We start from the raw sequence: 16982 nt of genomic DNA, 5'->3' as shown, positions 1-16982 counted from the left end.
AGTGAGAGCAGTGGAAATGAGTTATTTAAGAGGAGCCTGTGGAGTCACATGGAGAGACAGGCTGACAAATGAGGATATAAAGGAGCATTGTGGTGTGGATGTGGATGTGACAGGAAGCGTTAGGAGAAATACACTGAGGTGGTTTGGCCATGTGGAGCGGATGGAGGGTGAAAGACTGACGAAGAGAGTGTACCGTATGTGAGTGAGGTGGAGGGGGGGGGAGGCCGAGGATGAGATGGAGAGATGGGGTGGGTGGAGAGGTATATGAGAGAGGGGGGTGTGAGTTGGGAGCAGGGGCAGGGCAGTGAAATGGCAGGGGACAGGTAGACGTGGAGGCGATTTGTTTGTGGCCACCCCGAACAAGATCGAGGTGTCTGGCAACAGATAGATAGACCCTACAGTACACCTTCTGTATAGCAGATTAAATGGGGGAAGAGTGAGCCATTAGAGTTTGTGTAGACCTTTGTTTGATAGTTGTTGTAATTTACCAATCCAAGATTGTTGTATTCCACTGTTAGTTCATTACATAACATTATTATGATGGCAGATAAAGTAACCTTTGAGTCTTATCACCACTTTCAAAACTTAAGAATAATTTTGTACACCAGAGACTAAAAGTAAACTATCAACTTCAGCAGTGTAAATTGTTACCATGCTGATCCTCTAATTCCTATGAACATTTTCTGCTGAAGCTCATGTTTATAAGTTTTATTTATATGTTATTTGAAGTAAGGTAATACTGTATATTAATCAGTAATTCTTATAATGCCTTACATTGTGCTGGAAAACAGTTAGGGAAAAGGTAGCCAGTTACATCCTAGTTCTGTATATGTATTCAGAGTTCAATTCATATAATAATGCAGGATTATGTGGAGAGGATGGGAGATGACAGTTGGATGCAGAAAGTGGTAAGTGTGAATGTTGGGGGTAGGGTTGCAAGAGGCAGACCGAAAAAGACCTGGGGCGAGGTCATAGTGTGACCAGAGAGATAAAGGACTGAATGGGAAGGCTGCCAGAAGTCAAGCAGCATGGAGAGCTGCTATTAAGTGGATGGGGGTGATGAGAGAAGTAAAATCATGAGTAATGGAGAGAGGGATGGCATTGGTAATCAATGGTGATGGATGGACTGTCTCAAATTTGTTGTATGCTGATGGTGCAGTACTAATTGCAAATACCAGACAAGAACCTGGTAGACTAGTGCAGAGTTTTGTTGATGTCTGTGAGCATTGTGCCTTGAGAGTAAATGCAAAAAAAGAGTAAAGTGATGGTAATCAAGAGAGAAGGTGACTCCCAGTGAGATATTACTATGAATGGAAAGAGACTGGAATTAGTGAGAGAGTTCAAATACCTGGGTACAATGATAGAAAAGAGAGGAACATATGCAAAGGAAATGGAAAGTAGAGTGACACAAGGAAGGAAATAAGCTGGTGCTATGAAGGCCATGGTAAGAAACAGAGGCTTCAGTAATCCAGCTGTGCAAGGATTACATGAAGTAGTGTTAGTGCCAACCTTAACATATGGATGTGAAACTATTGTGTTGCATGAAAATGTATAGTCAAGATTAAGAGCAGTGGAGATTGGACTGCTGAGGAATGATGTGGAGTACAGAGAGTGGATAGGATACAAAATAATGTGATTTGTGAAAGATGCGAAATGAGGAAGTCTGTGGACACCAGAATCGACAAGAGCATACTGAGATGGTATAGTTGTCACGAATCAATTCGCGACATTTCCTTTTTGTGAGAAGCCACGAACTATTAGTGGAAAACTCACTGTGTATCGCTCAGTTAACCGTTTCTCTCTCCATTCCGGGGTATACTTTTCAAATAATTCGTCACCGTTTTCAAAAAGTGACCGATTTAATGCACGTCACTAAGTGCGCTACTGAGCGATACAATTATTTCTTTATCGTTTGCCTCTGCTTCATTCAACCGTTAGCCACGCCTTGCGTCCTGCCCATTCAATGTATTTGAATTCAGTCTTGTGTTTGCTGTGACGGAGAAAGGGTCTGTGCTCAGAAGTGGAGAGGTCAGCTAGCACCCCAAGCTCCATTAGTACAGTTAATCCAGTCCTCCCACCTTAGTGGTGATACACAGTATTCATCGACTGGTATTTCTTTTGTGTATTTCGTAGTTTTAAGAGCTTAGTTAAGGTGTTTTTCCTAGGCGTAAGTATTTAGCTTCTGTGTGAGTGAGCGAGTGCGTCTCATTGATTTGATTTGAAATGTAATGTTAAATTTATTTTTGTAATTAATAAATTTAACAGTTCTATTTCTTGAGCTTAATGTAGAGTAAAAATCTTGTTTCATTTCTCCATAATTAAGCTTATTTTCCATACAGCTCCTAGCTTGCATAAACATTTACTATTCATAACTGGTACTTAGACCAGTCTTGTTGTATTAACTTAAAATCCGTTGTGCCAGGAGTTAATGCATCAGCAAGAACCTGATGTTATTATTATTAGTATTAGTTATTTATTGTCAGGGGTGATGTAACTTTCTCCAGAGGCTAACAGTACAGCAATTCAGCAATTGTGAGTAATTAGTCTCTGCTGAGTACTGTTGAGAAAGTTTATAAATTCTCGTTCTTAGAGAATCTTAGCAAATCAGCGTAAAGTAATCGTTGCTTGATGTAGCAAGACAATCATTGTCTCTGCTCTTCAATATTATTGAATATTATTATCAATTTAAATAATATTTAACCATTTATATCAAAATTACTGAGATATTATAAAAACCCCGTGACAATTGGCGACCTCATTCCAGGATATTAACTCCTAGCTCTAAAGCTATTCACGAGATAGTGCTCACTCATTCATATTTAGGTATTTATCATTAAAGTTTATAGGCACAAGCTTACTGGTGTTTACCGTTAATTTAGCAAGTGAGTTTTTGCTTTATAAATCAATAGAGTACTTAACTCTAGTTTATTTTTGGTAACGCCAGACGATTTTATTCGCTCCTGGGAAGTCGGCGTACCCATTGTGTTTATTATTGAGTCTTCCCAGTCATTTACATTTTTGATTTATTTTTGCCAGTTAACTAGATAAGACTGGTCACCACTAGCTTGTGTCTGTACTCTTTACTTGTGTCATTAGTATTCGTCGCTAAGCAGTCAGTACTCAATTTCGGTTTGCTTAATAAATTAGCGCCATGGCTACTACTGTATTTTTACAGGAAGCCAAAGAAATGGGTCTTTCGGACCCAACCGAAATTAAAGAGTATATACTCTCACGGCATAATCAGGAGCAGCAGCGCGAGAATGATGCCCGTGAAGAGCGTAAGATTCAGCGCGAATACGAGCGAGAACAGCGTGAGGAACGCGAAAAGAGCACGAGTACGAGCGAGAACAGCGCGAACACGAGCGAGAACAGCGCGAATACGAGCGTGAACAACGAGACAAAGAACGAGAACATGAACTTGAAGTGCTGAAGCTTAAGCGAGATTCCTTGGCTTCAGACACGTCTGGTGCAGTTGGTCTAAGCTCCACGAGCGTTCTCCCTGCACATGTCCTAGCGACCCCACGCATCAAGCTTCCTTCATACAAGGAAGCGGCGAGGCTAATCGAGCCGCACATAGCTCGTTTTGAGGACATGGCAGACATGTATCAGCTGGATGAGGCAGCTAAGCGGATCCAATTTCTTAGTTTATTTGAGGGCCCTGCCCTCGATATTCTCCACAGAATTCGTGGAGACAATCTCACATATGAGATGATGAAAGCTGCACTCATTAAGGCGTATGGTCTCACAGTAGGACGACGCCAAAGTTCAGTTCATGCGAGCTCGTCTCCAAGACAAGGAGACAGCTGTTCAGTTCCTTGATCGTCTCACAGCTTACTTAAATGAGTGGATGGAGAAAGATGAAACTCCTTCCACGCGTGAGGGGATAATTGACCTTATGCTGCGTACACAGCTAGAGAGGTCGTGGCCTGCTGAGCTCATAGCACAGCTTAAGATCTGCCAGGTGGAAGATGCCAGCCAAATGGCAGAGAAGGCTGACGCATTCTTTACTGCATACGGGTATCAAGCTCGTAAGCAAAACACCTGGAGCAGAAAAGATACTGCCAAGTCTGGGAAGCCGTCTCAGACTGAATCCCAGCACCAAGGCCGTTCTCAGAGTAATGGTCAAGGTCCAAAACCGCAGTGGAAGGACCAGGGGCAAAACACTCAGAAACCTGAGTGGAAGAGGTACAACAAGTACCCTAACCAGCAGCAGTATCAGCCACTAAATCCGACCGACGGGACAAAGTTTTTCACCACCAACTCAAAAGAGGCAGGAAGCGAATGCAGCCTTCATTCCTCAGCAGCAGCATGGTGGTCACGTCCCTATCAGTGTGGGTACTTCCCCACAGTTCACTAGTCCCACAGTGACAGTGAACCCCCCTCCACAGATGGCCAATGTTCCATCTTCCCAATATAACCCTCAAGGCACAATGTTTGCCACATCAATTCAGCAGCCTCATGAGTGGCTAGCTGCTTCCTCCACAGGCCCTCCCACAGGTGACAGTACCTTCCTTGTTCAGCAAGGGTTTGTGGGAGACATTCCTGTGAAGGTCCTGAGAGACAATGGTTCCTCAGGTTGCTCTGTTAAGCAGAGTCTAGTTCGGCCTGAGCAGTATACAGGTCGACAGGCCCATGCAAAGCTTATTGATGGATCAGTGAGATTGTTCCCTGAGGCATGTATCCAGGTGGCGTCTCCATTTTTTACTGGCTTGACACTTGCAGTTGTCATGCCAGAGCCTCTATTTGACTTAATAGTAGGCAATATTCAAGGAGTCAAGGATAGTTGCTCCGATGATGGCGCTACTCAGACTTCGGCTGCTGCGGTAACGAGCCATGACTGAGGCTCCAGACTGTGTCACCCCAGTGATCATTGAATCGCCGCAAGATCTGATGTGCAGTCAACTTGTTGTACAAGAACAACATTCTGACCCGACACTTGCTGCCGTGCGGAATAAACAAAAGGGTCGAGTGATTAAGTATTCACGGGGAGGTCGAGCCAAGTTCCTTCGCAAACAAGGACGGCTCTACCGTGAGTCACGAACACCCGAGGGCGAGGTTCGACTGCAGTTTGTCGTTCCCGCCAAGTACCGCCTAGCAGTGTTACAATGGGGTCATTGTTCAGCCTCAGGAGGTCACATGGGCAAAAGGAAGACCCAGGGCCGTATCCGAGCTGACTTTTTCTGGCCAGGGATGGGACGGGACATAGATAGTTTTGTCCGTTCCTGCAGTGTGTGCCAAAGTATCACCACTGATCAGGGACATGCCCTTCCTGTGCCGTTCATAACCACTCCTGTAATCTCTGAGTCAGTTGAGAGACAGGGTAGTGGTGAAGTGGGTGCAGACCAGATGTCTCGCCCATTGGCCCCACAGGACACAGCATGTCCAGGGCCTGTACATACATATTATGTACCGTAGGTTATGGGGGAAGCTGAGAGGCGACTCAAGGCTATGGAAGACCCGAGTTTGCACAAGGATTCTCAGCTTCCCGGTACTAATATATGTACCGTAGGTTAAGGGGGAAGTTGAGGGGCGACTTGAGGCTATGGAAGACCCAAGTTTGCACAAGGATTCTCAGCTCCCCGATACTAATAAAAGTATTTTAGGTTAAGGGGGAAGTTCGAGAGAGAACTCCGCAGAGGCGACTTGAGGCTATGGAAGACCCAAGTTTGCATAAGGATTCTCAGCTTCCCGGTACTAATAGAAGTACTGTAGGTTAAGGGGGAAGTTCGAGAGAGAACTCCGCAGAGGCGACTTGAGGCTATGGAAGACCCAAGTTTGCACAAGGATTCTCAGCTTCCCGGTACTAATATAAGTATTGTATTATAGGTTAAGGGGGAAGTGAGAATTCCGCAGAGACTTGAGGCTATGGAAGACCCAAGTTTGCACAAGGATTCTCAGCTCTCCAATATTAATATAAGAACTGTAGGTTAAGGCACAGGTTGAGGACCCGTGTGCAGTTCGAGGCTATGGAAGACCCGAGTTTGCACAGGGATTCTCAACTTGTTGAAACATAATCGTGTGCTATAATTAATGGCGACCTCGAATGTACGTCGAAGAACTGACTGCTAGGCAGAGAGAGTAATTGTAACTTAATAAGAATTTTGTCTCATTGACACTTTTGATGCTCCACCTCAATTGGTTTTGCAGGTTCAGCAATGGGTGTAGCAGTTTTGCTGTGCGGACCAGCTGATCGTCTGCCGCACGCTGCCGCCTCTTCTCCTCTGCCTTCGTCGTCGCCATATTATTTACTGCGTCATTTTACACATAGGTACAGTTACACTACAACTGTCACACCTACACCGCGTATTACATACACCACGCTACACAACAATTAGTTGTCAGTGTAAATGTAGCGAATTTTCGCTCAGTTTGACCTGAGTACAGGATTTTCACCGTCGTCACGGAGTTTTTCCCTCAAGCTTGCTTCTATTAACGTAAATACGAGGTTTTTTCACTCACTGGCGACTGCGATTTTCTCCTGTAGCAGGATAGCACACACACCACAGTGTGAATCTTGTGTGACTGAGTTAGGATTTATATGTATGTATATTGAAATCATTCTTCTGAAGGAAGAAAGATTTAATTTTCATGGGGCGTAATGTCACGAATCAATTCGCGACATTTCCTTTTTGTGAGAAGCCACGAACTATTAGTGGAAAACTCACTGTGTATCGCTCAGTTAACCGTTTCTCTCTCCATTCCGGGGTATACTTTTCAAATAATTCGTCACCGTTTTCAAAAAGTGACCGATTTAATGCACGTCACTAAGTGCGCTACTGAGCGATACAATTATTTCTTTATCGTTTGCCTCTGCTTCATTCAACCGTTAGCCACGCCTTGCGTCCTGCCCATTCAATGTATTTGAATTCAGTCTTGTGTTTGCTGTGACGGAGAAAGGGTCTGTGCTCAGAAGTGGAGAGGTCAGCTAGCACCCCAAGCTCCATTAGTACAGTTAATCCAGTCCTCCCACCTTAGTGGTGATACACAGTATTCATCGACTGGTATTTCTTTTGTGTATTTCGTAGTTTTAAGAGCTTAGTTAAGGTGTTTTTCCTAGGCGTAAGTATTTAGCTTCTGTGTGAGTGAGCGAGTGCGTCTCATTGATTTGATTTGAAATGTAATGTTAAATTTATTTTTGTAATTAATAAATTTAACAGTTCTATTTCTTGAGCTTAATGTAGAGTAAAAATCTTGTTTCATTTCTCCATAATTAAGCTTATTTTCCATACAGCTCCTAGCTTGCATAAACATTTACTATTCATAACTGGTACTTAGACCAGTCTTGTTGTATTAACTTAAAATCCGTTGTGCCAGGAGTTAATGCATCAGCAAGAACCTGATGTTATTATTATTAGTATTAGTTATTTATTGTCAGGGGTGATGTAACTTTCTCCAGAGGCTAACAGTACAGCAATTCAGCAATTGTGAGTAATTAGTCTCTGCTGAGTACTGTTGAGAAAGTTTATAAATTCTCGTTCTTAGAGAATCTTAGCAAATCAGCGTAAAGTAATCGTTGCTTGATGTAGCAAGACAATCATTGTCTCTGCTCTTCAATATTATTGAATATTATTATCAATTTAAATAATATTTAACCATTTATATCAAAATTACTGAGATATTATAAAAAACCCGTGACAATAGTCATGTGGAGAAAATGGATAACAAAAGAGTGGTGATAAAGGTATATCTGAGCGAATTCGAAGGAGGGAGGAGGCAAGGTAGGCCAAGGAGAAGGTGGAGGGATATGATGGATGAGTGGGTGAGGAAGAGAGGTGTACAAGTCAACAGGGCTGAAGGAGTGATAATAGATCGAGCTGGCTGGCTGGATGTTGTGAAAGGAGTGCATGATCAGGGATTTGGCACCCCTTTTTAACGTGACAGCGTGCATATTGACTCCATCGAATACATTTATGTCAAGCTACAGAATGTGGTGAAAGTTTTTGGCGTACTGTAAAACATCGTAACTTCGGACAGCGTGCAAACTTCGGACATTTTGCGAACAAATGTAATAATTCAAGTTTAATGGAAGAGAGTGCGATATTTGCAAAAAATAATGATATGGGTAGGTACGGTAATCTTTAAAGATTATATATAAGTTCTATGAAACTAGCTTGAATATGTGTGGGTGAAAAAAATTTTTTGAATCAAATGGAAAAAAATCGACAATTTCTAACCCTGCAAAACTTTGTTCACACAGAACAAACAGTTTCAATTGTAAGAACGCGATTAGTACGATTATATGTGGAAAACTGTTGTTGGTACTGGGCAGTAAACTATTTAAAAATATATACTGTACATACTTAATCTTGATATGGCTGTTTTAATGAATATCTCTGTATTTTTCAGAAAAAAATCCTAAATTCAGACAGACAAATTACTGGAAAAATACAGACTATAGGTGTGTGTGTGTGTGTGTGTGTGTGTGTGTGTGTGTGTGTGTGTGTGTGTGTGTTTTATAAGCACAGGCCTATTAGGAAAGTGTGTGTGTGTGTGTGTGTGTGTGTGTGTGTGTGTGTGTGTGTGTGTGTGTGTTACAAGCACAGGCCTCTTAGGGGAGTGTGTGTGTGTGTGTGTGTGTGTGTGTGTATGTGTGGTGTATAAGACCAAAGTGTGTAGCTCGTTAATACATTCCATAGTGCCTTCATAACATGTGCCTGTGTGTGCGTGTGTCTGTTGATTTGTGTGCGTGTTAGTGGGTGTGTGTGGGTGTCATTAGAACCAGTGAGAAGTGTTTAACATCATATTATGTTATTTCAGTATGCATTTGTTGAGTCAGTGAGGTAGCTACTTGATAATTAAGTGAAGTTTTGATTAAGAAAAAGAGATCAGTTCCCCTTACAGTTTGGAATGTATGCAATGCATTTTTATATAATTTTTTTGTCTGAAAAAGTTTCTGAAAAGTTCTTGGTTATATTTATGGCCAGAATACCTCACTACAATGTGATACGATGCACCTTAATGTGATCTCAAATTATGAGCTCAAAAAAGGAGATATTTTTGGATAACTCTCTTTATATTTGTATTACTTGGGCCACGATTGCACAATATTTTTTTTGACATTTTTTAAAAACTTCTAAAGTGTCCGAAGTTTGGCCTGTGTGTCCAGAGACAGGTGCTATTAACCTTTTTCATGTTTAAAGGGCAAATACCTGTATGTCTGAAGTTTGGAAGAGCTGTACGAAGTTAGGAAATTTGTTCCTAACTTCGGACACTTGAAAATGAAAAAAAAAGTCACACGAGTTTATCGTGGCTAATTTTTTTTACTATATGGATTCAGTAGATACTGTCCCGGGCTACCACATGACACCAACAGGGATAAAATTGCATCATTTTACACAGAGTTATTCATCAAAAAACATGAAAAGTGTCCGAAGTTAGGGTGTTTTACAGTATCAGATAGAAGCCAGGATTCCAGGGGCTTGAATGATGAGTGAATGGAAGCAGGGCCCATTAGATTGGGCAGACTTGGGAAGTCTGAACGTTGCTACTCCTCACTGTGCTCTAGGGTGGGAAAGGAGATCCTGATAATGATGATTCCCACCCACCCACCCAGCTACTCAAGTAGTTTTAAGCAGGAACACCAGTGGAGACAAAATTCAACAATTTTCTGCTGGCTGAGTGGGATAATGATGTACCTTTAATGGTAGTTTGAAACCTTCTGATAAAAGATTGAGTCTTTAAGTATATGTGTGGTTTCCTCGCAATATTTGTTCATTTGTGTATGTATGTGTTTGGAGAGTAATGCTTTATGTTGATATTGAACTATGTTTTGGGCTTCACCCCCACTGCCCCAGCCCCCAGAAATTAGTCATACTGGTTAAGTACCACTGCTTTAGATCTTTCTTACGTATGTGAACATGATTAAAGCATTATGATGATAATTATGTTTTGCACAGGATAATGAGCTTGAAGATGACTTTGACCCTGATGCCCATGACGCAGCTATGTCTCGCATGTTTGGAGAAGATTACTATGCTGATGACACTAACACAGAGAAGCCAATTTTTAGTGACGACGAAGATGTAATTAGTAAGTAAGGTCTGTTTTTTTTTCTGCTTGAGAGAAGTATATGCAGGAATCATTGTTGACTTACCCTTCATTGACTGAAAATTTGGCAGTAAAGTGAGTTTAGTCCATAGTGCATATGAAGCCTATCAGCATAAAAATGTACACAGCCCAGGAATTAATTAGTTTCATAATTTAGGTGCTATAAAGTAAGAACTAGTGTCTTAAAGTGGTGCTCACATTTTCATTCATGTTTCCAGAGGACTATGATGACTGGATGGAGAAAGAAGGTCTTATATCAGCAGGTGGCCATGAAACCTGCACCACTCAAGAAGGAAATGAAGATGTTTATGGAGAATATAATGAGCATCATGATGATTATGGGGAGTGGAATGAAAGAGAGGATTTTAATGTAAGATTAGCTTTTTATGCGATCATGGAAGTAAATTATTAGGACTGGGCATTTAGTTTTGTGTTTAAAGATTTAAGTTATGGTCAGTGTGGTATGATTCACTGCATAGTTTTGTTTGTACTTTTTTATTTGTATTTGATTATAGTTACTGCATTTACAGTTTTATTTTAGTTTATCTGGGAATGTATTAATTCTTGTAATATTCATGTGAAGGTTAACTGTTTGAATTGTACTTACTGTATTTATATGGTACTAAATATAAAATTGTATGTCATAAAACTTGGAGGAAAAATTACAGAAAAGAATTGGGTACTGATATGTCCTTCCCCACAGATGGATGCTGACTGTGATGAAAGACAATGGTCAAAGAAGGAGCTGCAGGAAATGATGCTCCAAGCCTCCGGCAAAAAGAAAGTGCGACGGAAATCCAAATTTGCCAAAGCTCTGAGAAGAAAAAAGCCAGTGTTTGATCCCAAGCAGACAGATTTTGATTCCTACTTTGATGAGTATTACCAAATGAATTTTGAAGATATTATTGATGGTATGCTGTGCAGATACAAATACAGAAAAGTTGCAGCCAATAACTTTGGACTGACTACGGGGGAGGTAAGATGTTTGGGTTATTTATATCAAGTAACCAATTTCTTGTTCACTCTCTTACTCTTGTCTTCCTATTGTAATGATATTGCAGGTGATCTGACTACAGAGGAGGTAAGACATTCTGGTTATCAACTTACTAATATCTTGATCATTCTCATATTTTCCTGTTGTATTGATGATAATCCAGGTGATTTTTGAACACCATAAATCCATGATTATCCATCTAGGACTCTTGTTACAGCATTTATATTTAAGGGTAGCCTACAGCACATTTACTAAGCAGCAGCAGCACCCTTTCCCAGTTATCCACCAAAGGGATGGGGTGAGGCAGGATCCAAAAGCAAAGAAAGAGAAAGTAAAAGAACCATCCAACGACTTACTCAGTGAAATAGGCCACAGTCATTTTCACATCATTTAAGCCTTCAAAATCCTGGCACCACCTCACAAGCAAAACTGTCTACAGTCATCTCTCTAGTTACATGGCTGTATTAATCTAGGATTATTGCTGATATTGGATCCATGCATGACAGACCATTGAAACCCTGTATACTGTATAGGAGCCAATATGTTAATCTCATCTCCAGCTTGAACCCCCCCCCCCTCCCTCCCTCCCCAACTTCCCCCTTGCATGTCCACACTCGCTTACTGATGTAATCTCTTACATTCCTTAATGTCAGAAGTGGACCATACATAAAACAGTAGCATTTACAGGGGGGGGGGGGAATACATACTGTGCTGATATTGGGTTGGAATAACAGTTACTAACAATACCAGAAAAGCTTACACTACTCCTTTTGTTTCATTCATTTGTGTCGTTTTTAAAGGTTCCATCATGTTTGCATGCATCGGCCTTGGTCACCTAATGGCGGCTATCCATTCTGCTCGATCTCTGGCAGCTTCCCTATTCAGTCCCTTATCCCTGAGGCCTCACTCAGCAACCACATCCCAGGTCTTTTTCAGTCTGCCTTTCGCAACCCTACCCCTAACCTTAACACTTGTCACTTTCTGCACGCAGTTGTCATTCCCCATCCTCTCCACATGCCCAGATCATCTCAATCTACCTCTCCTCATCACAACACCAATACACTCCAGTCCCATCGTACCTCTTGACTCTTCCGTCGTAAACCTAGCCCCTCCAGGCCTTGGACTCAAGGATGCACTGCACATCCACCTAATCATTGTCATTTTTGTACATCTGAGCTTGTGATTATCTCTTCCATCGAAAAAAAAAGCTCTCATGATACACGAGTCAGATAACTTTTATTGCCTCCTCTGAGCTGGCAGCAGTTTTTCAGTTGACCTTTACATCTTCCCTTTCCTTTAGTCCTTCTCCTCCTCCTCCTCCTCCTCCTCCTCCTCCTCCTCCTCCTCCTCCTCCTCGTCTCTTCTACTTCTTCTTCTTCTTCTTCTTCCCTCCCCCCAGTTGTTTTTACTGGTATCTTAGTGCAGATGTCATATTGTCATTGGTTGACTTATTTTTCTTAAATGCAGCGAATATTTGTTAAATGTTTTTGTGATAGGTGGGGGCGCTCACCATCCACTCACTCGATGTAGTGCTGCTCTCGGGTGTCTGCCCTTTCCTCTCCTCCATCCTTCTTCCCTTCCATCCTCTTCTGTCTTTCTCTCCTTCATTCTTTCCTTGTCCTTCTGCCCACAGGTTACTTTACACTCCCTCTTCTGTCTTTCTTTCCTTCAGTCTTTCCTCTTACTTCTGCCTGTGGGTGACTCGACACTGAGCTACCAGCCAAATGGTTACCTGTACACCAGGAAACCATACAACGCTGGGTGGTAACCATATAACCAAATTTTGGCACTTGGTGGTTTAGTGGGTAGTTACAACACTCCAGTCGGATTGAGCTAGTGAAGGTTTATGTCCAAGGGATGGTTGGGGTTTATTGCTCACGTAATGCCACTCAGGGATAAGTGAGGCTGGTCACTTTCATCTTAAATGTCAGGACCAACTTGCCTAGTCCCGGGCTCCTACGCTTCTCATGGGGCAACGTAGAATTGGATGATGGGTGGATAGAAAGGAAGAATGAACCAAAGGCTAGAAGCCTGCAAAATTTTCTACAAGGAAAAAATAAAATAATAAAGAGCCAAATGAGGTTATGTAAATTGAAATAATTTTGTTGTTTAACTGTGAAAACAATAATTTTTCATTATCATGTATGTAAATAGAACCTATTATCCTTTGTAGCTTGGACTCATGTTGATTTATTTTATTCCTAGCATTACTCTGCTTCTCATAATTTCACCATCATAAATCAGGGGAGTAGTATGAATGCTTCAGATGTATTCAGAGAAGTGTTTTCCCTCTACATGAATGCTAGTCATGGTGCCCTTTAGTGTTCATAGTCTGTTAGGGAGTATATGGTGTAGTCTGACATGCATTTTCTGAAGTGCAGTTAATTTTATTTCCATTATTTTTTTGGATTTTACTCTATGTATTTTGTAAATATGACTGATGAATTTCTAGGTCAGTAAAGCTGGAATACATAGTACAGTATACTCATTAATCTCCATCAACATACCCATATCCCACACCAAGCCCTCTTCCTCCCGTCATCCCCAGACATCATCACCTTTTGCTTCCCAAACTTCGCCCCTACAACATCCATCCAGCCCTCTTGAGTTATCAGAAGAGGCTTGATGACTCTGTTGCTGATTCCTGTCCAGGATGCAACACAGCATCCTGTACTAATAAGCACATTATGGAAGACTGCATCGCACACAATCACCTGTGCCAACAACACAACATACACTCCCTGAGAGCTCTGTGGAGAAGCCCGGTCTCGGCTGTGACCATCCTCAAGGACTGAGGGCTTTTCGGCCAGACTTCGTAGGGAACAACTACTACTACTACTGCTGCTGCTGCTACTGTTACTACTACTACTACTACCACTACTACTATCACTACTACTACTACTACTACTACTACTGCAAAGTACAGTAAATCAGTCCACATTGGATAGGCCTACAGGACACTTTGAATTGAATTTCTGATGTTGTTGAGGCGTGGACTTACAAGTCAGATCCTGCTTCCCCCCCCCCACACACACACACACACACACACATTGTTTGAAGTGTTACAAAATATGTAAAAATGACTGTTGTTGGGGTCATCCTGCAGATATGAGGATTCTGTAGTCCATTGCACCGTATAATTTAAGTTGGATTATGTACCATTGAGTCCTATGGTGTAAAGCGTCATTTAGGGCAGTGGTTCTCAGCAAGGGCCATGTGGCTTCCCAGGCAGCCATGCCATATTTTTAGGAGGCCACCTTAACCTAACTGCCAGGCACATGATCAGTTATTCATAATCTTCACATATCTTTCTGTGTGCTGATCTCAGCTGCAGAAATATTGAAAACTACAGTGATGTAAAGTATATTTCTCAGTAGAAATGGCAGTGTGTAATATATGAATTGTTTTATTCATGAGAAACAAACCTTAATGTTATAAACAAGAAATGGAAAAACCTGTCAGCTCTGACACATTCGAGCAATGTAAGGTTAGTCACTAAACTCCCTCCAGTTTGGGGAACTTCATGTGCAGTTGATTACTGTTATCTAAGAGCAAGGTATTCATGCATTCATTCATCCTTCCATCATATAAAACTACATTGTCCCATGAGGAGCATAGGAGCCTGGGGCTAGGCAAGTTTGTCCTGACATTTATGATGAGAGTGACCAGCCTCACTCATCCGAGTGGCATTACATGCGCAATAAACCCCAACCACTTCTTGGATATAAACCTTCACCAGCTCAATCCAATTGGAGTGCCGTAATTACTAAACCACCAGGTGCCAAAATTTGGTTTTGTGGTTACCACCCAGCATTGTCAATGATTTCCTGGTGTACAGGAAACCATTTGGCTTGTCACTCAGTGTAGAGTCACCCACAGGCAGAAGGAAGAGGAAAGAATGAAGGAAAGAAAGACAGAGGAGGGAGTGTAAAGTCACCCGTAGGCAGAAAGACGAGACAGAAGAGGATGGAGGAGAGGAAAGGGCAGACACCCAAGAGTAGCATTACATCGAGTGAGTGGATGGTGAGCGCCCCTACCTATCACTAAGGTCATATCCTTAAACCTTAAATTGCAAAGTGGAGTGCAAAACCCTAAATTTTGTGGTTTATGTATGGAACACCTGTGGTTATTAGAGCAGCCTGCATCCCATACTACAAAATGTCATCGGCAGCCACATAGGAAGGTCAGATTGTTAGGTGCTGTACCCCCCATATCATCAAAAGTTGGGGGTCTGCATCCCGCTTCTCAATTTCAGGTTTAAGCATTGGACCCATAGATTCACATTTCACTGTTGCTTATCCAACTAACAGCAGATATGAGATGTGCCACAGATGTAAATGAGACTCAGAAGGAAGCTATGAGAAAAAAAAAAAAAAAAAGAGAGAGAGAGAGAGAGAGAGAGAGAGAAGGGGAAAAAAAAAGAAGTAGAAGTTGAGAAATCCTGAATTAGGTCAGAATTATGCGCCTAGCAAACACAGACTTGAATCTTCAAGAGGAGGCTGGAGGATTTTTTATCACACAATGCCACCAGGAGTGTAGGTTGGTCATCTGCCTTTTAAGTTGGTCTGTGGATGTTATCAGATTCTAGACCCAGGTTGTTGCTTATCTGGTTGACCCATTAGTTCAGTCCCCCCAAGCAAGTGATCAGCAGGCAGTGCCACATTTTACATGTCACCTTGAAAAAAAAAACAAAATAATTGTTACTTTCTGTTTTCCCACAGATTCTGACTGCACAAAACATTGAACTCAATCGATGGTATTCAATAAATAAAATGCTGAGATACAATCGGACTGAAAGTATGGAGAAAAGTGATGCTCATGCTTACGGAAAACGTGCCTCCCGGATGCATATCAAACAGAAGATTCTACCAAGCCTTTTCACAGAGTAAGTGTTAAAAGATTGAGAGAGAGAGAGAGAGAGATGAGAGGATGAAATGCATTTAGAAATTAACTTTTTTGAAAGGAGGAAAAATATTACCAAATCTAAGCCTTAACACCAAGTGATGATGAACCTAGTTGTTTTATCATGCACACGTGACCATACTCAAAAGTTTGTTGATAGTCTGCGACTGAAAATTTTCTGGAAGGTGAGTTTGCATTTCATAAATTTTCACCACACATATACCTGAAGCAAAGCTGGTGAACTGCATCTTCAATTAGCTCTTTCAGTTTGATTACATTTTTCCAGCTTATGTACAGTAATGTATTCTTGCAATTTACAGGCAATTATATATAAATTAGGAGATACTGTTAAACTAGGGGAATTATACTACATCATCACGGGGTATGCAATAAATCAATAGAACAGTGAAGTAAAAGTTTTGCCCAGTTTCAGGTTAATGATCACAAAATTCATTTACAGTATACAGTAAATGTGGTGCCGTTGTACAACAATCCCTTGCATGCTTGATACCTCCTGCACAAGCCAACAGTTATAAATTTGAGCCGAGATGGCCACCCAGTGTTTACAGTTGCTCTCGTCTCCCTTTCAATCCATTTCGTGTATGCAAGGCCATGGAAATGCTATGTCTGTTGCCAAATAACAGTGAAAGTGTGCAACTGATAGTGCAGTGTATGACATTAAGTGGAGTGATAAATTTTTCTATTTGTCTATCTATCTACTGCCAGACGCCTTAATCCCGTACGGGATGGCCACAAACAAATCGCCTCCACGTCCCCCTGTCCCCCACCATTTCACTGCCCTGCTCCCAACTCACACCCCCCTCTCTCATATACCTCTCCACTCCATCCCTCCATCTCATCCTCGGCCTCCCCCTCCCTCTCCCCCCTTCCACCTCACACTCTCCTCATCAGTCTCTCACCCTCCATCCTCTCCACATGGCCAAACCACCTCAGTGTGTTCCTCCTAACACTTCCTATCACATCCACATCCACACTACAATGCTTCTTTATATCCTCATTTGTCAGCCTGTCTCTCCAT

The 16982-nt window shown here is 41.8% G+C and overlaps 1 protein-coding gene across 1 annotated transcript in view; it reads left to right on the top strand.

Annotated features, from left to right (window-relative positions):
- LOC145412584 (protein KRI1 homolog) overlaps nucleotides 1–16982 on the top strand; it is a 50771-nt gene that overhangs the window by 26509 nt on the left and 7280 nt on the right. Inside the window, exons 8-11 of the mRNA XM_080282491.1 lie at nucleotides 9897–10029; nucleotides 10266–10417; nucleotides 10751–11023; nucleotides 15763–15926. Coding sequence (XP_080138617.1) covers nucleotides 9897–10029; nucleotides 10266–10417; nucleotides 10751–11023; nucleotides 15763–15926 — 722 coding nt within the window. The remainder of the gene's footprint in view (nucleotides 1–9896; nucleotides 10030–10265; nucleotides 10418–10750; nucleotides 11024–15762; nucleotides 15927–16982) is intronic.

Source organism: Coenobita brevimanus, chromosome 93 (genome assembly GCF_032717465.1).
Source record: "Coenobita brevimanus isolate Jiangsu-jjx chromosome 93, ASM3271746v2, whole genome shotgun sequence".
NCBI lineage: Eukaryota > Metazoa > Arthropoda > Malacostraca > Decapoda > Coenobitidae > Coenobita > Coenobita brevimanus.
The sequence above is the reverse complement of the archived record's forward strand: the minus strand, read 5'-3'. Positions and strand labels throughout refer to the sequence as shown.